At 42.5% G+C, this 25,316-nt stretch overlaps 1 protein-coding gene and 1 long non-coding RNA gene across 3 annotated transcripts in view; both read right to left on the bottom strand.

Annotated features, from left to right (window-relative positions):
• Nucleotides 1-3,743: 3,743 nt before the first annotated feature.
• LOC123981903 lies at nt 3,744-5,096 on the bottom strand. Its single transcript, XR_006827850.1, has 3 exons — nt 4,916-5,096; nt 4,738-4,824; nt 3,744-4,421 (listed from the first exon to the last, which is right to left on the bottom strand). It is a non-coding gene; the product is annotated as an uncharacterized LOC123981903 (long non-coding RNA).
• Nucleotides 5,097-5,853: 757 nt separating this feature from the next.
• Nucleotides 5,854-25,316, bottom strand: part of ric1 (RIC1 homolog, RAB6A GEF complex partner 1) — a 38,198-nt gene continuing 18,735 nt past the window's right edge. The window contains exons 3-27 of one of the 2 annotated variants that reach the window (XM_046066603.1): nt 23,538-23,617; nt 22,456-22,563; nt 19,604-19,749; nt 19,273-19,409; nt 18,484-18,575; nt 17,557-17,645; nt 16,531-16,675; nt 16,383-16,431; nt 15,773-15,958; nt 15,477-15,689; nt 15,040-15,078; nt 14,592-14,702; nt 14,252-14,341; nt 13,973-14,133; nt 12,981-13,119; nt 12,769-12,885; nt 12,101-12,508; nt 11,633-11,944; nt 11,266-11,424; nt 10,584-10,720; nt 10,161-10,441; nt 9,836-10,048; nt 9,496-9,673; nt 9,210-9,398; nt 5,854-8,814 (exon numbers count right to left, since the gene is read on the bottom strand). In XM_046066603.1, coding sequence (XP_045922559.1) covers nt 8,499-8,814; nt 9,210-9,398; nt 9,496-9,673; nt 9,836-10,048; nt 10,161-10,441; nt 10,584-10,720; nt 11,266-11,424; nt 11,633-11,944; nt 12,101-12,508; nt 12,769-12,885; nt 12,981-13,119; nt 13,973-14,133; nt 14,252-14,341; nt 14,592-14,702; nt 15,040-15,078; nt 15,477-15,689; nt 15,773-15,958; nt 16,383-16,431; nt 16,531-16,675; nt 17,557-17,645; nt 18,484-18,575; nt 19,273-19,409; nt 19,604-19,749; nt 22,456-22,563; nt 23,538-23,617 — 4,095 coding nt within the window. In that variant the 3' untranslated portion in view covers nt 5,854-8,498. The remainder of the gene's footprint in view (nt 8,815-9,209; nt 9,399-9,495; nt 9,674-9,835; nt 10,049-10,160; nt 10,442-10,583; nt 10,721-11,265; nt 11,425-11,632; nt 11,945-12,100; nt 12,509-12,768; nt 12,886-12,980; nt 13,120-13,972; nt 14,134-14,251; nt 14,342-14,591; nt 14,703-15,039; nt 15,079-15,476; nt 15,690-15,772; nt 15,959-16,382; nt 16,432-16,530; nt 16,676-17,556; nt 17,646-18,483; nt 18,576-19,272; nt 19,410-19,603; nt 19,750-22,455; nt 22,564-23,537; nt 23,618-25,316) is intronic. The other variant, XM_046066604.1, reaches the window with a different exon arrangement.

The following is a 25,316-nucleotide window of genomic DNA, read 5'->3' as shown; positions in this document are numbered from 1 at the left end:
ATTTTAGTACAGTGAACTCATTGTCATGTTCAAGAAACCAATTTGAAATGATTCGAGCTTTGTGACATGGTGCATTATCCTGCTGGAAGTAGCCATCAGAGGATGGGTACATGGTGGCGATAAAGGGATGGACATGGTCAGAAACAATGCTCAGGTAGGCCGTGGCATTTAAACGATGCCCAATTGGCACTAAGGGGCCTAAAGTGTGCCAAGAAAACATCCCCCACACCATTACACCAACACCACCAGCCTGCACAGTGGTAACAAGTCATGATGGATCCATGTTCTCATTCTGTTTATGCCAAATTCTGACTCTACCATCTGAATGTCTCAACAGAAATCGAGACTCATCAGACCAGGCAACATTTTTCCAGTCTTCAACTGTCCAATTTTGCAATTTAGCTCTTGCAAATTGTAGCCTCTTTTTCCTATTTGTAGTGGAGATGAGTGGTACCCGGTGGGGTCTTCTGCTGTTGTAGCCCATCCGCCTCAAGGTTGTGCGTGTTGTGGCTTCACAAATGCTTTGCTGCATACCTCGGCTGTAACGAGTGGTTATTTCAGTCAAAGTTGCTCTTCTATCAGCTTGAATCAGTCGGCCCATTCTCCTCTGACCTCTAGCATCAACAAGGCATTTTCGCCCACAAGACTGCCGCATACTGGATGTTTTTTCCTTTTCACACCATTCTTTGTAAACCCTAGAAATGGTTGTGCGTGAAAATCCCAGTAACTGAGCAGATTGTGAAATACTCAGACCTGGCACCAACAACCATGCCACGCTCAAAATTGCTTAAATCACCTTTCTTTCCCATTCTGACATTCAGTTTGGAGTTCAGGAGATTGTCTTGACCAGGACCACACCCCTAAATGCATTGAAGCAACTGCCATGTGATTGGTTGATTAGATAATTGCATTAATGAGAAATTGAACAGGCCTAATAATCCTTTAGGTGAGTGTATGTGCCTGGCAGTTATTCTGAATTATCCATTCACTACATTTGACTAAAAAATTGCTTATATTTCTTATAGAAATTATAACACCATGTTAGATACAAATCAGGGACATGTAATTATTATATTATTAATTATATTATTGTGTCAAACTAATTAATTAGAAAACCATTCTAACGTATACAAATTTGTCTGTGACAGGGCCTGATAATTTAGGTGTGAAACACTTTTAAAAATGTGCTGAGATGGCACGATATGCGTTTCCCATAGTTTAAAGTGTCTTCCATATGACTCAATGTTCAGATTAAAGATTAATATCTATTTGTCACGGTGTTGTGGGGATTGAGCAGGTGGGACCCAAACGCAGGACGCAGAGCAGAGGAGGTACAGTTCAAAAAAAGGTTTAATTTCAACAGAAATCCAAATCCAGGGAAACACAACTAATAAGGCAGGCAGGGAGGCAGGCAGGCAGGCAGGCAGGCAGGCAGGCAGGCCACAGCAACATGGGACAGAGTGTCTACACACTACAATGACCGGACCAAGACTGAAGAGAACACCAAACATATATACACACCAGGGACTAATGAGCAGGGCGATAGCAACGCAGGTGAGGGACATGAGACTGACGAGACACAGGCAGGCCGAGAGATAACTGGGGGAACAAACGGAACACTTGAAAGGCAGACATGGGGCAAAATAACAAACAGAAGAACACAGACCAGGAGTAAACACTAAAGACATGAACTAATGTACAGGACTAAGAACTAAGACACCGAAATAGGAACTAAGATACGAGACAAGACAGATACTAAGTAACTTAAGGATACAGATGAATAATAATAATCACAGGGCTAAGAACTAACTAAACAACACAACACAGAGAAACACAGAACCAAAAACGGACTTAAACAGGAAACATGAACACAAAAACCACATTCTTAACATTATTTTTAAGATATTTAGAAGTGGAATTGTACGTTTCTGGTAGAATATCCCGGCAGTGTTAAGGAACTGGTAAGAGTTTTGCAGTAAACAATAAAAAACAGGGGAAAACTTGCTCAGTTTGAGACTGTAAACTGCACTTTATCGGATGTGCTGAAGTTAACATTTGTGTTGAGATTTTTTTTTCCAATTCCTTTCATCCTAACAGTCCCAAACGGGGTTGTGTGTTTGTCAGATGCTCAGACGGTCTGAATGCGATATCAGCAGAGCAATAACAGGTTAATGCACAGCAGAGACAGGCCAGGTAGACCTTTAAAAAATATTATGAATTCTCATTAAATCATGACGTTAAATGTCAGATTCTTTTTCTCTCGAAATGTCAGAGAACACAGAAATGTGGGAGAGATTCTGAATGTGCAGAAAGTTTTGAATGTGAGCAGAAAACCTGCTGAAACACAGGAGCTATTAAAGTCCAGGAGTTTGTAACTGAATTAAAATGAATTTATCATTGCGTGAAAAGGTATGAGAAGCCGCATAGGCCAAAATTGAATACTTCGCTTGCACATGCTGTATGTATGCGCAAGGTGAGTATTTATAAATGCGCAAGGTTGGTTAGTATATGCTGAGGTTAAGTAGGCCTATGTAGCCTATGTATGTGTGAGGTTGAGTATGTATGTGTGCGCAAGGTTGGTATGTATATATGCACATGGTTAAGTATGTATATTTGTGCAAACTGAGTATGTATATATGTGCGAGGTGAGTATGTTTGTGTGGGTTAGAGTATGAATATATGATCAATGTAGTAGGAGGTGGGTTCTGTAATACACTAATCAATGCTCTTGCCTTTGGTGTGGGAGACCTGGGATCGATTCCCACTCACTGCATCTTCCATTGCAGCAGGTCAGGTGATTATGGGGACATCACAAACCATCTTTTAATTTCTGGGGGGATAAAAGTGACTGCCAAATTACTAAATGTACATGAAAGAGGAAAGTTTTTTCCCATATGATAAGTGAAACAATGTTAGCTATTTAACTATGATTCTTATCTCTGTGTGATTGGCAAATTATTAATGTTGTTCAGGGTCTTTATATTTCAGATGAATGTAATCTAAGATGTACCCTTGTATGGAGACCCAACGATATTAACAGGTTGTGCTGTCTGTCATCCTCTCAGCTCCACAGGAGCTGCTGCTGTGTTTGTTAACCCTGAGAAGGGTGAAATACCGCATTTTCAGTTCTAGAAAGAGCATTTCAGCTCAATACAGCTCACTGTAGAGAGGGAGGAGAATCTGCCACACACAGACTGGGAACTGATCAAATAAAAGCATCACCTAAATCAACAAATGACAACATAATATGATGAAAGCAACATGTGAAGGTTTATTACTGGTTGATTAATTCTGTTTATCTGAGTGGTTGAATGATGCAGTAGCAGAGTAATTGTTTTTCATGCTGTGGTTCCCAGTTCAAGTCCCAATCATGACAAGTTACTTTACATTTTTGGTTGGGGATAAAAGTGACTGCCAAATGTGTAAATGTACTTAATAATGTAGTTGATAATTTAATAACTCTTCCTTCCTTCACTCTAAAACTTTCCCTTTCCTCCTAAATGTAAAGTGAGTATGTAGTGGCGTACTCATACAACTCTTCTAGCTCCATTTACAGTCTTCATTAATCTTCATTGCTTGTAATTTTCTTTACGATTCTGGTTCTTAAGTCTGACTTGCCGATTCTGCTGTTGGCTGATTTTCTTTATAAGAACTATATAATTGACAGCATACACAAACATTTTTGTAACTTTTCTTCTTTTCTTTATTAGGATTCCAATTAGCACCAACATTAGAATGAATTGCAGTATAACATGACTCAGCGCTTCCAACAGAATGACAGTGTAACTGTGGTGGGGACAGGTGTGTATTTGTATATTTTATTTGAAAATAATTGAAAGAATACATTATGCTATTCCTAGTAGTTACTCCTTACTCACAAACTATTTTAATCTGCTCACTTTGCTTCACCCTTCAGACATGCACCCCATATTAGATAAACAGTTGTGATTGGCCCAACAAGATCATAAGATCATGGACAGGGGTAATCTGTGTGAATGGGAGGAGGGCCAGATGTATCTGCCAGAGCAAATGAAACGAGCTTGGCAGATTCGTCTGGTTCCCAGGCTACTGCACCAATGCTTCAAGAGCTTGTTTTTTTCTTTGCTCAACAAAATGCAGGAAAGTGCCACCTGCTGGAGCCCCTGTGGCTGTCCTGCGGTGAGGCAGGAATGAAAGTATGGCTGGCGCTGCTTCCCCGAGACCACCGGAAGCCCTTCAGACGCATCATGCTGCCCTTCCACATCAACATCTACCCTCTGGTCGTGCTCGTTTGAGGATTCCCTGGTGCTGGGGGCCACCAATGAGACGGTGCTCTATGATGGGCTGCAGGAATCCTCTGAGCGCTGTTCCCCTACTGCACCGTGGAGAGGACCTCCCAGATCTTCCTCCATCACATCCTGAGGCAGCTGCTGGTTCGCAGTCTGGGTGAACAGGTATGTGGCAAAGATTTTGAAGTAAGTGCCCAGGTTTAAAAATACCTACATTATCATTTAAATAATTAGCGGAAGTGAAAACAAGTTCAAGTTCAGATATCTCTACAGACTCTGGTGTTTAAGGACTTGTGTTGAATGTGAGCCCATTTAAACAGGATATCATTTCAGTCACTCGTAGCTGGCTCCTAAGCAGATAATTTACCTTTTAATCTTTCAGGTGGAGTTCAGGTGAACAGTTATGCACCTCTCAGTTTCATTTACGCCTTTATGCCAGACAATCAATGGGGTGTTGGCTGCCTTTTACCTGAATGCAGTTTTAGTGGTGGCTCCAAAGACAGCATCCCAAAAACTGGAACTTTTACCATATGTTATGTGGTATCTTGAAATTTGTCTAAGAAGTAAGAAAAATCAAAGGCATTCAACTGATAATTATGTAAAGCAGAACAAACTGTTACACATGTTGAAACACCTGTCTACCTTACTGGTAACTCATCTGCGTACAAAGCAGGCTCCTGGGACTGGCATCTTCACAATACTGTCTGAATACTCGACGTTACGTGAAAAGTTTTGAAACGCGTTTGCGTAGGAAGAATCATCATGGGTCGACCCTGACATCTGGTGAAACCTACAGGGGAAAAACATTAACGCTATCACACTAATTGGCGTCTAATTGGGACTAGGCTTTTAACTGATGCTTTACAGTAAGAAAAAAATCACTTTACGACAGATTCTAATGTATTAATGTAACTCAGTTTAGACGGAGAGGCTGACCAAGTGCTGCACAGTCTGTTTTTGTTGTTCAGTGTAAACTCACACTTAAAAATAGCTTTATCTTCGTCACTTAAAGTCAAGGGAAATCAAATATTCATGCACACAAGTGTCCATATCAGCTTGAGAAATAAACAGTTTAACTGAAATCTACTCTGGTGGTATGTTGAAATGTCTTAACACCTGTTTTTGATGTTAAATTTGTTATCTTTAACCACCCATGTCTATTTCTCTAGCTGTTCAGGTTTTGTTGCAAAAGTTAAATTTAGATTTCTTTTTTTAAACAGGACAGATCATTTGGTTCTTATTCATGATTGATTTGACACTTCTTGTCTAACAGTTTAAGTTTTTCCTTTAAACTGCTGTTTAGTTTTAAAAAAAAATTGCATATTTGTTATTTTGAATGAACTGATTGATAGGACTGCTGAAATTGATCTGGGTACAGGTTATCAATCTAGTAAATGGACAGGATGTTTTTACATTATGCAAAAAGCTTGAATTAAATTAGCACTTGTACAACATTGTTGGCTGTATTGATCTCTATTTACAACATGTGTCATCTTATTGCATGGACACACTAACAGTTGATCAGATTATAATTAGAAATAATCTGATTTAATAAAAAAAAACAGCTGTACTCAATGAGGCAAAATAACCATTTTAAAAAATAATTTATTGGTCTTTATGTACAAGGAAAAAAAAAAAATGAAGTAGAAAACCAAACATAGAAAAGGCAAATGTACAGGAGAATTTCTTTACACTGCATTGAGGTTTGCTGCTCCCGCCACAGAAATACAACTTTACTCTGAGTCAGGAAACAGGCAATACTTGCAAACTGTACACAGGAGGGAGGGAGCGCTGTCCACCTCTGAGTGAAGGTGACAGCCAAGTACCACGAGACAAACCTGACCGACCGCTCCTCGCCATTAGAGAAGGAAACCAGAAAACATCTGCAATATTCATTTCCGTAGGAAACTGTCTTTTATGCCGTCAGCATTAGTTTTAAGCATCAATGGTTATGTTTCCGATGACAGGGATGGGGCACGGGCGTGTGTGTATTTGTGAGGTTTTCTTTCCCCTCTGCATAATGAGTCAATTGAAGCAACCGGTTAAAACAGAAGGCCTCTGGACGTAAAGTCTTTGGTTCATCAGGTTACCGTTTCAAGTCAAGTAAAGCTTACAGCGCAGCAGCGTAGTGTAGCTGTAGGCTTGTTCAGAGTGGAGACGGGCCCACTGCAACGAGGGTGCAAACGGGATTTATGTTGAGTGACAACAGTACATCAGTGACAGCAACACTGTGCCGCGTAGTCATTTTGCCCTTTCGTGAACAGCGAGTGTTCTAACTATACTGGCAATTCATAAAACAGAAACCATTGAAGAATCTACATTTTCAACAGATACCACACCCAACTCATCTTGTACACACCGACAAGAGGGCAAAAATGAATCTATAAAATATGATTTGGTCTATCATGAAAAGTAAAAGCAAACAGCTAGGGAAGAAAACAGAAAAGAAGCAGAGAACATAAAAAATAAAGCTGAGTAACATTTCAATACATTGCACAATATAATACTGAAATATCTGTGATCCTTTTAGTGCTTGTGATAGAGAGCCAATACACAACTTTTGATTAACTAAAAGGGGGTGGGGGGTGTTATTAGTCATAAAAACAAACCGAGCATCAAACCAGTAATTACCACCCAGCTATAATGCCAATAAATAATAGCAATAATGAGGACTAATACAAGTTAAACAATTGCATGTGACGAGTCACCAAACATGTCCACACATTCTCAATACGATGTGGTTCACACATAGAAGCACACAATGTGGCGAAGTCGGTAATCATTGTCTCAAGCACTTCAGGGATGCGATATGCATTTTGGACTGGACGAAATATAAGTCCTTATCAGATGATGAGGGTCACTTAAAATCATAGTGACGTGTCACCGTTAACACTACTGACTAGGGAATTATGTTCTTTCAACAAGGGATGGGTACAAATTCTACAGAGCAGGATGGCTTTAACAACATAATATTCATGATCTGCCTCGCTGATGATAGTAAACACATTTTGAATCTCCCAGAAGGAGACTGAAACCCAAATGTGCATTTAAAAAGCTGGATAAAGCATCATATGATTTGGTTTTTATATCGTCTGTTTTGCCCAAGCCCTCCACAGCACGACAGCCTTAAAACCAGCTCACCACTGATCTGCTTGTTGTCTAAAATTTGTCCACATGAAGAAGAGCAGATAGCTTCGGGCCTGGACTTCGGCAAAGTCGGGGGCATTGGTGCATGAAAAAAAATACATCAACAGAGGTACTGATCGGTGGTAAGAAACTAGTCTGCGCTCAAAACAGTGGCCTCTTCTCAGAGATCATTTTCTTAGAAATCTAAAGGTCATCACGTTCCGAGAATTACACAGAATTCATACCGTGAGTGTGTTTTGTACAGGGAGACTCTAGAGGGACAAGGTGTAATTGATAGAAAAATAATGTTATATTGTACACTGTTACATTATTGAAAAAGGTATCACAAAATATTTTAAAATCATATGAGGTATGAAAGTATGAAACACCTCTTGTGCACACAAACTGAACTGCACGCTTACTGTCGGCTCAGACACACTCCAGTGCATCTCGTTAATGGTTTGTGACTAGAGCTTTGTTCGACATTATGCTTAGCGACGTAGCATGATGCTGTGATGTTTTGTCTTTGAACTGATTCTTGCATGGTTTGCATTAACCAAAAGAAACCATGGAGCATTTTGTTTGGACAGTGGGGAAAAAAATAAAGTCTCAAGTTGCACTTAAATGAGTGCCAAAGAAAAGCTACACAAACAAAACATCTGTCTTGGAACAAAAAAGCATGGTGCTTTCCTGTGCTGGTCTACAGCTTCCAAAGACCACAACCTGATGTATGAGTGCACACTGACTTGTCTAACAGCACATTTTGGTAAAATGATGCCTGTTAGAAAGGCTGATCCCTGTCTCTGGGCCTGCTGTGATATCTTCATGTCAGTCAGGCTATCTGTCGCTCTGTTGGTAGCTCAGTATCCACAGGGGTTGTAGTCGACACAAACGGCAAAATCTGAAGAGTGGATAATACTGACTGAAGTAAGAACCTGTAGGAGAGGTACTTTCTGTGCGCGCACGCACACACACACACACACACACACACACACACACACACACACACACACACAGTCTATTTCCAGCCACTGCCACAGCTTTCATTCTCTCTTTCCCTCGAGGTTACTAAGTTCACAGGTTAAATTTCAGAGGCTCCAGGCTTCAGGACAAGGTGCAGTCATAGGCTCCCTCCTCCTCTCCCTGCTCCTCTGTCTGTTCAGGAGGACAGTCCTCAGAAGGAGGACGGGAAAACCCTCCTGCAGGTTCGAGGGAGGGCAGGGCCAGGCCCAGGGGAGCCGCTACTCCTCGACTGTCCTCCGCCCGTGGCACTGCAGCGCCTCCCAACCCTTCAGAGCCGCCAAGCTTGGAGCTCTGGCTGGCGGGCTGGAAGGCCTCAGGTTGCACTTGCTCAGCTGCTGAATCCATCAGCTGCTGCAGCTGTGGCTGGATCAGGTTGAGAAAGGGTTTGTATCCCAGGCTGGAAAAAGATGAGACGGAGGAGAGAAAAAGGTTAGCATGACAAGACTGGGTATATATTCTTCTATATTTTTACTAAACCAGCCAAAAACATTGAAAGTAGTGATACAATGCTATTATCATGTTTATCAAGTATACGCTAATTCCAAAAATTGTATTTAACTAGTGATGTCTGAATCACAAGGACTAGCAACATTATTGAACACTCTTTGAAATTACTATTTAACATCTCTTCACCTGCTTAAAAGCTCATCAGGTACAGAGGTATTTTATATCGCTGGACATGACACAGAGCCAATTTGGGCTCCAAAGATGCTTTTTCTAATGTAAAAACTTAGAAATGTCTTCTACAGGAGCAATAAACACACATCTGGACAGGTCACATGCTATACCCACCAGTCGGCGGAGGCCCATCTGTCGACAGCCAATAAGCCACTTCGGAGACTCTGTACAGTTTCTTGGGGAACCTCTGGGCTGTCCAGGAAGCCGATCACCTGCTTTATGACATTGGCGTCCCGCAGGATCAAACCAATCACTACGCACCACTCCAGACAGCCCGCCTCCATGAACACATGAAGGAGATACCTGAAGGACACAGAGGCACAGCTGCCAAATACTGGTTTTGGCAAACAAGACCTGCAGCAGAATGACAGTAGGGAGGTTCAGTGATCGTATGCCTCACCTGAGCTGCACCTGTGACTTGTGCGGGCCTTTGTTGGCCAGCTCCATGGAGATGTGCTCCAACTCGGCCTGGCTCAGGCTCAGAGTGGAGGAGTTCTCATCAACCATTGTCCAATCGCCATCCACCACCGAGCTGGTCTCCGTCAAGTCTGTGGCCGAGCCGACACTGTACTCTTCCACTAGAGGGCCAGAAGTGAAAGAATGTTCAAATAAGGAGGCGCAGGAATAAGAGAGAAATGGCACATCATGAGGAGGGTTATGGAAAATAAAAGCTGCTGTCTATGGAGTCCCTTTTTTATAAGTTAATAACTGCACTGGGTTAACTGTGCGGGTCTTATTACCTTTATTGGTGAGCAGAGACAGGAAGGCATCATGCGTCTGTGGTGAGTGTTGGTTGGAGTGAGCTGACGAGGCTGTGTCCATGTCTTTGGCCCTCTGCCCGAGGCTGTCCAGCCAGGTGTGGCTGCTGGGTGCTGCCTGAGGGGGCGCTGTGTCCATGTCGCTGTTCAACAGGCTGTCAGCTGACTGCGACTTCAACAGCCGCGTGCTCAGCACTTAAGAATTACAACAAAAAAACAGCATAAAATATTGGGATAGAACCAAAAGTACAATAACTTAACATGTAAACTGGGACAGCAGAAACCCCAGTTCACTGTGTCACCTCACCTGTGCGACACCGTCCATTCTTCAGGGGCGAGCTGAGGCTTCCTACAGGAATTACAGGGAAGGGCCAGAGAAAATCCTTATGGAGTCTCTTCAACGCCAAAACGAAATCATCAACGCGCGCCACACGGTTTCGCTCGCGACACAACCAGCCGATGAGTTCGAAGCCCAGCTGTGCAGAGAAGCATCCCAGGTCGCGGAGGCGTACCTGCTCCAGGAGGTGCCGGGCGTGGCGCCAGAGCATCATGTCAATATACATATTCTCTGCGCACTCCACATCCCGACTGACAGGAATTAACGCAGGAAGGAGGAGAGACAATGAAAGAAAATGTGGAAACATTTAGATGTTACAGTGAGATCATTTTAAACAAAACATAATACTAGTACTGACAATCTATGTTACTGTATTTGTGTGTGTGTCCATACCCTTTAACAGAAGGTCCAGAGGGCATACTGAAGGTCTTCTGCAGGTTGAACTTCCCTGTAGTGATGGAGTCTGCCGATTGCGACAAACTGATACTGCGATTTCTGAAGAACTCAAACCCCCCAGTTGAGCTGGGTTCCTAAAGACAGAGATACACAGTTCATTATTTCATGTTTACAGTATAATGTTTGTGGGTACAAAGCATGATGGGGTTTCAGATCAGCAAGATCCAGTACTGCTAACTACTCACAACAAAATAAGTTGGCAACCACTTGTGATGCGTTTCTTTGACGAATCCTTTGTAACAAATGTTTACTAAATGGTCATTTAAAAACACATTTACTGTTCGCTTTTAAGTACTGATATGATGTGAACTTATGATGAATATATTTGCAGCAGGAATCAAGTCAAATAGATAAGAAATGAATTACTGTTTCTGTACCACATTCTTAACACATGCCTTTTCTTTGTCAATTTCGGACTTCATCCACACTAAGCCCCCAAGAGGAGATTTCCTGAAAACACTCAAGTTTCAATATTTTTGGCATTTCAATGGGGATGGATGAAAACAGATGGACATTTCCCTTTTCTTGTAACATTTCATTGACTGATATCTACAGACATAGTCGAAGAAAAATGGCAAATAAAGAAAAATTTGTATAAAAACTGTTGGAAGTTCTTTACCTGAGTGGTTGGTGTTGGGGGCGGAGTCTCCATCTCACCAGAGCCAATGGCTTTGAGGAATCGGATCATGTGTCGGCAGAGGTCCCACTTGCCCTGCTCAAGCGCTGTGTTGAAGAGTAGAGTGGCGTGCTGTCTGCTCACTGCTGGAACCTCCATGTTCTTTACAGAGAGGTATGGAACAGAAGAAGAGACAGAGAGACTATGTAAGCATTTATGATACCACGAAACCCTAAAAAGATTTAGTCAGAGGTTCTATGAATGAAGACTGGCTTTATGGTAAAGCTTTTTATAGATCTGTCCTCGGCTGAAAATGATAATCCTTACATTATGCTATGAAAATCTTACTGAATGCACGTAGTGACCCTACCTGCAGTATAATCAGATAGGATGCTGCTGTGTCCAGGTCTTGAGCCATGAGACACTCCTCAAACAGGTCTTTGGGGTTTCCCACAGCGGCAAACAGGTAGTTCCATAGGGCGTATTCCGTCTTCCTTGCACAGTGGACGATGGTCTGGAGGAAGAGGGGGAACTCTGTGATGAACTTAGCCACGGTGGGCAGCAGAGGGTCAGGGATGGGCTCCCGCGATGTTGCTTCTTCTTCTAGCACGACATGCACCATCAGCTCCATGACGTGGGGGAAGTAGGGGAGGGAGGCACATGACTGAGCCAGCATCAAAGCCTGTGTGAGAGGAAACATTAAGGAGTGGAAAGAGTGGACTTTGTAGGTGTGCAAACAACCAGAGGCCTCATAATATGATCATGATAATGAGCTTATCACTTACACGGTCCACAGAATTAAGATTAAGAGATGATGAGATGGAAGGGCTCCACATACCTGTTCACCCAGATTGCGAACCAGCAGCTGCCTCAGGATGTGATGGAGGTAGATCTGGGAGGTCCTCTCCACGGTGCAGTAGGGGAACAACGCCTCCAGTGGCTCAGAGGATCCCTGCAGCCCATCATAGAGCACCGTCTCATTGGTGGCCCCCAGCACCAGGGCATCCTCAAATAGCACGGCCAGAGGGTAGATGTTGATGTGGAAGGGCAGCATGATGCGTCTGGAGAGGAAGGAGTGGGGCTTGCGGTGGTCTCGGGGAAACAGCGGCAGCCATACTTTCATGCCTGCCTCGCCACAGGACAGCCACAGGGCTTCCAGCAGGTGGCGCTTCTTCCTGTTGGAGCGACAGGTGGTCCACACATTCTCCACACACTGGGCCAGCACTACTGGAGGACAAAACGGTAGCTAGGCGAAAAAGAAAAAAAGTGTCACAGGGATGCAGGAGTGGCATGACTTCAGCATAGACTCACTTTAAGTTTGATAAGGCCCCTTGGAAATCGAAAATTGATTAAGAGATTTCAGACTGTTATTTGCATGAATATTATGAATGGAATATTCTGCAAACCAAGGGACAATATTTTGTTTCTGACAAAGTTTTGTGAATACAGTTGAACGCGGTTGAAAAGTTAAAATTCAGAAAATCCAATGGAGGTGTTTGAACTCACCAGCTTCTTGTTGTTGGCAGGCGTCTCCTTCTCTCGAACCTGCGGCCCTGAACGGTCCCTCTGCAGCATGATCAACTGGCCTGCCAGGTTCAACATGATGCTCTCTGCCATGCAGGCCTGAGACAGACGCACATATAAAACAAGAATGCACATGCACCTATAGAGACAGTATAGGTTTAGATTGTGTGTGTTTGTGTGTGTTCCTCTGTTACCTGCTGCGGGGCTTTCAATGTGATGCCAGTCTCTGTGCGCACAGAGGTAAGTGTGACAGAGACCACGAGGGCAGGGTGAGGGATGTAGCGAGACATCGACACCTCCTGCAACAACTCCACACTGGCTGTTGGGTGTGGACTGGAGCATAAAATAGAGGTAAACTTACTATAAGCATAAGCCAAAATCATGACTTCCAAAACAGACAGTCTAACTGTCATACTAATAGAGCATGGATAACTTCAACATAAAGCTGATAGAAATAGTACTATAACGTTGCAGTGGGAGTTTATAGAGTTCCCTGCATTTTTTGTGACGCCGTTTCTGGTGTTTCGGCCTCCGTGTTGTCTCGCTCATTAGCTTCAGCACACGCAGGAGTACATGCTTGGAAAGGTAGTGGCTGCAATCTGAAACCTCAGCGCTAGAGGCCAATGAAAACTTCACACGTCCCCTTTAAGTTTCAGAGGCTGGCCAAACATGTTCATTAAAAACAATCACTGATCTCGGCCAGACATAAAGCTGAGGCAGAGTTCCTTCATGTGATGGGTTTCACATCTTTTACTAAAAGCTTCTTTTCCCAAGGGAAAATGTGGCTGAGCAACCCGGTTACCTAAGACTTGTAACTACTAGTGCCAGGAATTCCCCTGCTGCTAGAATGTGTGAAAGAAAGAAACTGTGCTAAGAAAAGATGTTGTCGTCTCTTAGTAGTACTAGAATTTCTTTTGAGCGCTCAGAATTTGAATTTTTGATGTGAGGAATCCTCACTCCACAAAAGAATTGCTAAAACAGTGGGTAAACAAAGGTTTACTCTTAAAAAGCACGGGAAAGCAAATATGTTCCAAGTAAAAAACTACAGGACAGAATTGGACAAACCTGGCGCAATGCAAACAAACGAGACTGTGCTTCAAAAGATTCATTTCAGACATTTGATAGTGAGCGCTATGGAGTTCTGAAGTGAAGACTGGAGGCGTAATGTGCGTACACAGGAGCCCACCTGTCAGACCTCCTCTCTATGCTGTAGAGGCAGATGGAGCAGTCGGCTCTGAACAGGATGACCATGTCTCTGAAGACGTTGAGCAGCAGAGTGTCTGAATGTAGCTTAGTGACCGATGCAAAGGCGTTGTCCAGGTTGGATGAGCGTTGATAGAGCCTCAACTATTGTCAACCGAGGGAACATTGCAATGAGACAAACACAATTAGAATCATGATGAATGGAAAGAAAGTGTGGGAGTCATGAGAAACAATGGCGAAGGAAGTGGTGCTTCAGTCTCACCTGCTCTTGCTGGTCTATAAAATTGTAACAGGCCACCACCACAAAGTCGTTCCACCAAGCCAGACCTCCCGTCACTGTCATGTTCTGCTCCTGCAGAGAAATTCAAACACAATCACATTTAAATGTTTTTTAAACATTTCCTTACAAATTATAGATTGTGATTGAGTAGCTAGCATGTGCAGACTATATGATGACTTGTACTACACCAAGTATTTTCTGGCAAGTAGAGATAATTACAGACATGAGGTAACACCTTCCAGTCACCACTGATAATTGTACTGAAGCCGTTTAGAGAGTGTTACATTTAGATATTTATCTTCCAGTCTATAATGTCACATACCTGAGTGATATTTCCAAACAGCTTCCATTTTCTTGTGAATAAGGAGTAGTGTGCAAAGCCCCGCCTCCCTGCTACAGCCATGCACTGGCCTGCTGTGTCTATGGCTGCAAACTGTACACACATGTACGTACACACACACACACACACACAGTCGTCCATATTGGTACGGAATACAAACACAAGACTAAACACTAGATCTTTCAATGACTACCGGTATACTGGCATATTGACCAGTCAAGTTTGTTTGTCATCATTTAATGGACTACATATATACTTAATATGTAGATTTTTGCGCCAGATAATTCGACTTTACATACACTTGTGAATGCGGCATAACGAGTTTACTTTGTAAACATCACTGCTTTGTAAACGCAAGGATATCTCTGAGCACACATAAGCCTAATTAATGTTGGTTAACATTACCACATTCCCACATTCCCACACTTACCCGGATAGGCCAGTTGCTCTCTAGGTATGTGCTGTGGATCTAGAGGAATACAAAAATACTATGAGAAATACAAGATGATCAACTGTGTATCATATCCATTGAACGGCTATCCACGGCCCCCCTGAAGAAGCTCTATGGCCCCAGTTTGAGAACTACGGAGCCATTTGTTGTACTTGTTTCATACATTTTGAAAAACTAATAAAACATTTTAAAATTTTGAATATTTTGGAGTTGTGGGTTGTTGTTTGGACTAAACAAGAGATACCTATGGGCTGTAGGAAATTGTGATAGGTATTTTTTACTGTGTGTTGTGCAGACGGCCTGTTTGTGCAATACAGGTGGCATTTTGGACATGTGGATACCAAGAAATATTTCAAAACCTATATCACTTTTGCATAAATCCCTCCTAACTAAGTGTGACGACTGCGCATCCTTACCTGGACCACGTGCCAGTGCTTGTGTCCCAGTAAAGTGCTGAGTCCCTGAGAGAGAGAGGAGTCGGGGTTGGGGGGATGGTGCAGCGGACTGCCGTCACGCGGGTGCAAGTGTGTGTGCGGATGTGTGTCAGAGGTGCTGTTGACCTGCGCTGGGTCACCACAGGTCAGGTAGAGGCGGTCCTCACCATGGAGCAACACCTGCTCCTGGTTACTCTGTACAGACGAAAGAGGGGCAATCAGAGCATGAATATTTAATGTGTGTGTATTCACAATGCTGACAATATGTTTCCTCTCACCGTGCACGGGTTGACTGTGAGGGCACTCTTGATGAAGTGAAACTGCAGTATGCCAGCCTGCAGGGAGGAGGGAGGAGGTGTGACCATCTCCTCCTCCTCCTCCTGTTGCTGCTGCTGCTCCTCCTGCCTTCTCCTCTCCTGTTTGATAGGGAGCACCCAGAGGTGGTAGCCCTCTGCTCCCCAGCTCTGGAAAGGGCAGTGTGCAAGTCAGTCAGTATGCACAATGGTAACAAATATATTTTTTACATTTAACAGGCAAACTTAAGAAGAATTTAAATTTGCACAATAAAAGCTGTAATGAAGAAAATGCTTTAGGACAGAATTGACTGATGGTTACACAGCGGCCTGTGTGTTACCTCTGTTACCTCTGTCAAGCACATTGAATAGCAATGTGCACATTGAATAGCAATGTGCTTGTAAACAACAGCGTTAAGTAGGTAGTGGATCTTACCTAATCACAACATCTCTGGTGTCAACTTTTCCAACTCGCTGTCAGTATTTACAATTATTTCAATTACTTTAATGACCACTGTAACCCTAAATCTGTTGAATGAGGTTTACAAATCAAAAAATCATTAAAATGTAGACAGTATGAAATAAATCCACTTACCATAGAGCTGATTTTAATGGGGTCCTTCTTGGTACCATCAGAACGATACCTGAGGGGAGGACACAGAGGTACAAAGACATAAAAAAGGTTGAATGAATTTGCATTAAATTGAGTGTGTATGAGTGAATATGTGTGTGTGTCCACCTACGCAAAGTCCTCTCCCAGAGTGCAGATAAGGTGAGCTCCAAAGACACTCCACAGCGAGAGGCCGCCACACTCCCATGTAACCATGGCAACGCTGTAGTCAGGTGACCAGCAGATCAGCTTGACTGGGCCTGTCTTGTTATAGATGTCTGAACAGGCAAAGAATGCAGGGACATTATAAGGGCCCAGAAAGTTTTTGGTATAGCTGTACTGTAAATACTATTATATACACATGTATTATTATTATTTTTTATTATTATTATTTGACACCGAAACATTATTTTGTGCTCTTCTTTATCACAGGATAACCTGTGAACATTGTGAAACATTCTTTCTCACACACATTGCAGTGAATAAGAATATGAATATGTTAGAATATTATCTTCTTCATGGGTGCATTAAGCTCATTAATGTTTGGTCTTTTGAGACTTTATCAGGAGCAAAAGCTCGCAGTAGCTGAGCAAAGTGTTTTGAAATGCAGGCATGCTTTCCTTCTTCCAGCATGCAAGCTACATAATAACCTGTTTTTGTACCCACCTCCAACCTGGGGAAGAACTCTGTGTGTCAGACAAAATAATCCTGTGCATTGTCTCCGTGTGTTTGACACCATGCCAGGTGTTCTAATAGTAGTGCTAACATCTTCATTGTACAGCCAGAAGAGAAACAGACTGATTTGTTCCTAGTATGTTGATGGGCCTAAAGGGCACTCCTCCCCACTAGGGGGAGCTATGGCTTTAGATCTCATCACAGGAGTTGGACCAAAACAGATGAGAACTACAGAGGCACGTGTTTAAAAAAAAAAAAAAGAGGCAGAAAGAAAGAAAGAAAGAAAGAAAGAAAGAAAAAGAGAGAGAGAGAAAGAAAGAAAGAAAGAAAAAGAGAGAGAGAGAAAGAAAGAAAGAAAGAAAGAAAGAAAAAGAGAGAGAGAGAAAATTATCTCAAAGAGGAATTTGTGTAGTGGTATGCCACAGAGACGAAGAGGTGGAAAAGAAAGAGAGAGAGAGAGAGATGTGGGGCATATGGGTGATACCTGGGTAGTGTTTTGGGGTGAGCTCCAGTTTGTGGGAAAGCTGCATGGATCCTGTCGTGGTGTCTATCATGTACACCATCACTGTGCCACTGCAATGAAAACAAACACACTTTAACGGCCATAACTTGTGGCCTGCGGGAGTATGAGCTCCCAATCAAAACAGCTGCATCAAGGATCAGAATGCTGCTTCAGTGCAAGTGACCCATGGCTGTCATTTGGAGAAATAGCTCCAAGCTACACGTCTGTGCTTTGAACTTCCTGCATGTCTGCCCAGGCGAGTGCACATATGAACACACACATGCACATAACTCTACACCAACAACACAATAGAGGGCACACTTTGTGTTGCGTGCAATTGTAATTGATTAATCACGGGGGCTTAAATCTTCTTCAGTCTACAGACATGTTAGTTGACCTCTTGTTCACTCAGTGGTAAAAATCACAGCGATCTGCATCAGAGTAAAGAAGAACTTCTATCTCGAAGGGTGTTTTCAATAGGTGTATTCCAACAATGTACAAAAGACTCAGATGAAAAGAATGTAACATTGCCACAAATAATTATCATAGCACTGTGTTTCCTCCTTGTACAGAGAGCCAGTCTTTCTCTTATAGTCTGCAAAGGATTGTTTGGGTAATAATTAAATACAGATCTCTAACACTGTGTGTGTGCCCATGTTTCAGTGAAGTGGGGGTGGAGAGAAGGGAACAATGAGGAAGAGAAATTCCTGCCGACCTGGCAGATTGCACAAGCACACGCTAGGTAGGCCTCGACAAACACAAACTGACACATTCTCACACTGGACATACACCACATAGACACACAATCAATCTCTGTGACACACTGATGCAAAACAAACACACACCTAAGGGTTCTTCCTGTCACTGTATTGTAAAGATACGGACTGAGAGAAGGTTGCAGATGCGTACCTGGCACAGCCAAAGGCCATCAGTCTATACTTGTTGTTGACAGCCACACAGGTGCCATCAGTCACGTCTGCTGCCCAGACACCCTGCAGCTGCTGGACACACACACACACACACACCCCTTTATGATTTACAAGTAACTGAATGTGTGTATGATGTCAGTTGTAGGTCAGCAGAGTGTGTTTAAACTGCCATTTCTTTTCAACACATCACTAATATTTCAAAATCTAAATGAAACTCTACAGCAGAGAATAAAGACACAGTATGAGCAGCCTGCTTGGTCACAGATTTCACTTTCCACATGTTCTGTGCGTCTCTCTTCTTAAGGAAAACTGAGGTTGCTCACATCATTAAATTAAACTGAAACCAGAAAGGACCTCTCAACTACCTTAAAACTCAGAATACACAGTTGTTCACTTTGCCTCCATTTATCTACTGTTGGGCTTTATTTCTGTTCCTTAACCGATACTCAAAGAGATCTTCCACAAATACCCAGAATATGGCTAGATAACAGATTCCATTACTGTACCTACTCAAAAGCAGAACATTCGACTTATTTACAGAAACAAAGGCCTGGTTATCATTACAAAACAGAAAAATCAGTAAACAATCAGGGTTTTTTCCTGTCATGTGATCAGGTGATGTCATATGCTGATATTAATGGAATAAGGCTGGCAGCAAGTTTCATTAGCTTTTGAATGCCATAACTATTATACATTTTTATCATTATCTGGGTTTGGATCCCTAGTTTGCCCTTTAGTAAAACGTGTCCGTGTTGTAAAGTGTTCTTACATCTGTGGTGATGGTGTTGCTGAGCGGTGTGATAAAGCCCAGGCGTCCGTCACTCAGTACCACAGCAAAGCCGTCCAGGGTCACACAGTACTCCATACAACGGATATACTCACCCTCCAGGTCCAGAGAGGGGCCACCTACACACATGCAGAAGATGAAGTATTCTATGCAACATGCGGACTGAATCTGGAGCTGAGGTAGTTAACGTTTTATTTATAATTTATTTCCAAACATTTGCAGATGATCGGACACCTCTGTTTACACTGTTAACTAGAATCACGTCTGCTCTCTTCTCCTGTGATTAGCTGTGTGTGCACAGGTTTTCTCTAACCTCGAGCAGACTGCAGGTCTAGCGAGAAGGGGATTGTAGTGAGGCAGATGGCCTTGCGTCCGTTGCTGCCTAGCCCGTCCCAGTGCAGCACATGGAGGTAGCCGTCTGCGGTACACACCAATAAGTCCTCCTGGAGGGACTGCAGACTGGTGGGAAGAAGAAGAAATGCAGACATGAACATTAAGGTTCAAACGAAAGGAGAGAAAAAAATGTGGAGGAGGTAGTAAAAGAAAACAGGCGGGGGCGGCAGGTAGGAAGGGTGAGAACAAGATAACATACAGCAGAGTGTTAGGAAACAGTGGACTAGTCATCATCCAGCTGTGCCCTCTGAGTGAAGCCTGAAACTTTTACTGGCCAGCTGTGATGAGGCCACATAGCTGCCCATGCCAAGTTGCACTGTACTCTTATACACAAGGGAACAAACAGTGTGTGTGTGTAAAGCGCTTCATTGTCTTCCAAAAAGTATGAGGTCTAAGACTGAAGACAGCACAATGGGACAACCAAAAGGAGAAACGCGAGAGTCAGAAAGAAAGAAAAGAAAGCAAGAGAACCACAGCGGACTTTCACTGTGAAGCAGGCAAAACGACTTTTACTGCAGCTTCACAGCAGGAGACGCCCACTCATCTCCTGCACAATCAAGCTGCGCCTGTGAAATGCCAACAGAGTGCTTTCATTCAGTTGACTACCCTATAATCTCTGTCAAGTACCAGACAGTGGAGGGAGATGTGACAGATCATCACAAGGACATGAAAGATGCAGACAATACAAACACAAGGCAAACAAAAATATGGACAAAAAAGAAAGTTTAGCAGAAAGCTGGTGGAGTGACAGTTCTTCTCACTCGGCAAACAAAGATGTCAAGTTGGAGGATGTGGAGGAGATGGCAGGGACTGTGAAGAAGTAGAAGGAAAGAAACTAAGAAAGAACTGAAATTAGCAAAGACTGGTGGACCACCTCACAGGAGAAAACAAGGAGGCAGCAGACACTGGCTCTTATCTAACAGACTCCAGTGTTCTTCCAATTCAATTCAATTTTATTTATATAGCGCCAATTCACAACAACAGTTATCTCATAGCACGATGCAAGATGATTCACTTCAATACACTTAACAATGCTTTGAGATTTCGAGGGTGCAATAGGTTGTTTCTATTTTACAGCTGGCAGGTAAAGGCTTGAAAACTAATTGTCTGTCTTCACGCAGGTGATACTGATTTAAAAATGTAAAAATCAGCTTGAGCCATTTAAAGATGGTGACATGACTTCTCAGAGAAAGTAAGGGAAGAACTTTTCCCTTTCCTTTATTTGATCATTTTATGTGGGTGACTCTGATATGCAAAGACAACATAAAAACACCTCATTTAGAGTATGTAACAAGCAAGCATAGTCACGACGAGCAATCAATCTCATTAAACTGATAATCCAGACTAACACAGAGCAATGAATTATTATTATCATCTGAATAAATACTAAATTCCAAAAAACATATGAGGTTGATTTGAATGCTCCAAGCAACACTTGATTCCATCCAGCTGACACTGAAATCAAAAATGTTCCTTCTGTCAGCCTTTCCTTTCATCATCACTAAACCCTTCCACCCACCTCTATTCATCTGTCCATCACTGTACTCTCTCAGCACCCCTCCATCTCAGCAGATTCATGGATTTCTCTCTGCAGGCCTCCGTGTTTACAACTGACAGAGTGGAGGAGCCTAGCTTTCCCCCCTGCACCTCAGCCACCTCTCACTGCCAAAGCTGACTTTCCATGAGAGGAAGAGGAGAATGTTTCAAGCCATTATTCTGAGCCAAATGCCCTTCACAGACACACGAAGAGCTGGGTCAGTTTTAACAACTACAGCAATGATGGGACATTCTTTAAATATCCACTGGTGAACTGCGTCACTGCTTAAAGGGATAGTTGGTATTTTTTTAAGTTAGGTTGTATGAAGTACTTAACCATATAGTCAGTGTAATTCATACAGTAGATGACGGTCAGCACGCCAACAGTTTGGAAAAGCAGACAGGAGTCTTGGCAAGGAAGCTAAGCAATGTACTGCTGTGGATGGCGGCAGCTGCAGAATGTATTTTAGCCACCTAAAAAAAAAAAAAAGGACCCCCAAAAAGCAGATCAAATCAAAAGCAGTTGTATAGTCAACGTTATGCTCTCTTCAAAGCCACCAGACTCCTTTCACAAAAACGGTCATTTTAACCTCGCAGAACATGGTAGTTGCTGGTCTACTGCTGCCTTAATCGGTAAGTTTGTTCGTGTAATTGTGTGACTTGGGTGTTATAAAAGGGTTAGGAACTAACAAAACTAACAAACAAACTAACCGATTGAGGCAGCGGCAGACCAGCAACTCCTATATTCTGTGAGATTAAAATTACTGTTTTGCTGCTGCCCCTAGTCACAGCAGTATGTTGCTTAGCTTCCATGTTGGGACTCCTGTCTAGTTCTCCAAATTGGGGGTGTGCTGACGGCCACTGATAAGTACATACACAAGGTCTGTGTAGGCAACAAGCTTTAAAATGCACAAAACATATTTATCCATGTCAGTGGATACTGAATTGCAGCCGTGATAACATGATTTTATTTTTCATAGCTTTTAATGGAATTTACAACACTATTTGCACATGAAAATGTACACAGTGTGGGATCTATGCACAAGGGGAGGGTAAAAAAAACAAACAGTTCTCTCTTTTAGAGGATCCACTCGCATTAAGATACACAGTGAGCATATCTTTTGGTGGTTCCAGTATGTGTCAGTGTGAATGTGTGCTGGGGTCTATATAAGGGAGAGGCAGACACAACAGAGGGAACACAGAAAGAGATAAAAAGGCAGTAAGACTTCGTCCTACCTGGTGATGGGGGCCTCCAGATCCACAGGCTTCTTCATGTCTAAAGAAAGAGCAGGGGCACATTGCTCCTCTTTATAACCCGGGGTCACTTTCACACGAGGACTTGCTCTGTGCACAAACACATTAAAACAAATGTTTCACTGATGAATGAGGAAAACTGTTTAAATCCCCAATTGTAACACTTTTGTAACTGATCTGAAGAGATCATTGAATGTGTCCTGACTTGTCTGACCTCTGCTGGTATGCTGTCTAGGAATGTGAAACACACGATACAAAGCACAGAAACGGAAGTATGTGGACAGCCCTATGCGCATACTTGTGTGTACTTTTGATCAGGGGCTGTTTGGAAAGCCTTTCCAGAACAGTGGAGGCTGTAATAGCAGCATATGAAAGCCCCATGGTTTTGGAATGAGATGTAGAATAATCACATATGGGTGTTACGTTGGGGTGTCCACACACTTTTGGTCATGTAGTGTATTTGTCACATTAAAAATTAATTCATAGCTGCAGCAGTTAGCAGCAAGAGATTCACAACCTGCCTCTATCACCCATTAGGACCACAGCAAGTTATTTATAACATATTTGGTCATGAGCAAACACATTACATGTGAGGATTTAGTAGTATAGTGCTCTTGTATTCCTATTAGCATTTTTTGCGAGCAGCACTGACGGACAGCTGCTGGCTTCTAACAAAACTCAGTTTCACACTATAACGAGGACCTTGACACGTTGAAACGAACTGCAGCAAGCAAACAATCCCAGAAGGGGGGGAAAAAAAGCAGTTGACGCTAAGTGTTAAATTAATGAGGTGGTTGTTTAAAAGCAGCAATGTCATTATAATTTGTCATTTGCATATCGGGATATCCACTGTTTCAACGGATCATTTCAAACTAGTGTTGCATTGCTGTGTTTTGCATTTGCAATATTGTGTTTTCACATTTAAGACCCAGCAGATAGAGGTCCCATTCAAGATCGATATAACATGCATAATAATGATGGCAAATGATTTGTTGATGGTGTAGCCTCATTTTACCAAAGCACGTGTCTATCAATTTGTGTCAGAGTTTGTGTGCTGCACTCACTTTGGATAGACGGGTTCATAGAGGTACTTGTCATCCGCTCCACCCAGCACATCAAACAAGAGGATGTAGCCTTTAGCAGTCTGAAAACAGAGAGTACGGAAATTCATATATAGTTGTTCAGCAACTATTTTCAGACAGAGACACACAAATAACCACAAAATGTGAAAGTGAAGAGAACCTGTAAAAATGGATAGGGATGCAAATTTAAAAGTAAAATTCTATTATTTGAATGTCACTCAGTGCCTTTCTGGGCTGCAAGAGAGGACAGTAGGCCTCTTGGAAGCCTCCCTGACCAGTTTTCTTTTTGTCTTTTCATCAATTTTGGAGGGACGTCCAGTTCTTGGTAAAGTCACAGTTGTGCCATATTTTCTCCACTTGATGATGACTGTCTTCACTGTGTTCCATGGTATATCTAATGCTTTGGAAATTCTTTTGTACCCGTCTCTTGACTTATGTCTTTCAACAATGAGATCTCTCTGATGATGGCAGGTGTGTAATGACTTCTAGTTAACCTGAGTTTGAATGGGATTGGTTAATTCTGAACACAGCCACATCCCCAGTTATAAGAGGGTGTGCACACTTATGCAACCAGGTTATTGTAAGGTTTTTATTTGTCATTTTTCCCACTCGAAGATTTCAGTTTGTTTTTCTATTGAATTGTTCACATTATAGGTCACATTAAAAGGTGGAAAAAGTTCTGACATGATTTATCTTTGCGTTATTATTTTACATCATCAGAACCTGGCATTTTAACAGGGGTGTGTAGACTTTTTCTATCCACTGTATATGCAGGTCTAAAGTGCTGCTGTTACTGATAATGATGCTCAGAAACATTTGTCACACTTCAGGCTCCATTCTGTGGAGAGGCTTACACCGTCTATGATGTCAAAATACGGTATTCCGCGTTTGTGTCGTGGTGCATCTGGGAGTCATATTTTTATTTATTTGTTTTTTTTCCCTCCCACTCTTATTGGCTATTAGGGTTCTTGCCTGCCTGTTGCTGGGGTTGGTGCGGCACGGTCGTAGCGTCCCACTCTCACTAACAACTACATTCTTTAACAGGCTTATGTGCACACACACACACGTACACACACATACAGACACATTCACCCACACAGACACACACAGTCTCAAACATAGACACAAACAAATTTAGGTTGTCCCTGGTAGAATTATTCTTGATGCTTTTCTTTCAGTTACTTATTTAAATTAATTGTTATTATTCCAGCTCTCATGGCTGTGTTGTGTTGCTTATTTGTGTTTGACTGTTTCTTGTTTTCATTTTTCTCTTAGTTGTCTTACTATGTCAGCTGTTTATTGCTGCTGTTCGGCTGGTTGTCTTTTATTATTATTATGATGTTTGTTTGTTTGTTTGTTTTTCTCCGCTCCAAGCCCCCCTCCCCGTTCTATTGCAGATTTTGTTGCTTTCTGCAATTGGTGTTTCCCTCGGCTATTCCCTGTTGTCCCCACCCTCCATCCCCCTTCTCTATGCTGTCTGTTTGTGCCCCCCCATGCCCATGTCTGCCCCCCTGTCCGGCCCGGTGACAAATCAATACATAATTAAATAAATAATAAAACAGACAATGGAGTATATTAATACTCTCTTGTTAAAGTAAAATATGTCTTGCATAATATGGTATCCAGCTCATCATACTCTATACCAGGCTGCTGGTCAAGACAGGTTTTAAAAAAAATAACTAACAAAAAAAACGGTATTAGTATGGTACAATAATTGTATGCAAGTACCATATTGCAACAGTGCTTTTTCCACACATGCGC

Source organism: Micropterus dolomieu, linkage group LG13, assembly GCF_021292245.1.
Source record: "Micropterus dolomieu isolate WLL.071019.BEF.003 ecotype Adirondacks linkage group LG13, ASM2129224v1, whole genome shotgun sequence".
Taxonomy (NCBI): domain Eukaryota; kingdom Metazoa; phylum Chordata; class Actinopteri; order Centrarchiformes; family Centrarchidae; genus Micropterus; species Micropterus dolomieu.
The sequence above is the reverse complement of the archived record's forward strand: the minus strand, read 5'-3'. Positions and strand labels throughout refer to the sequence as shown.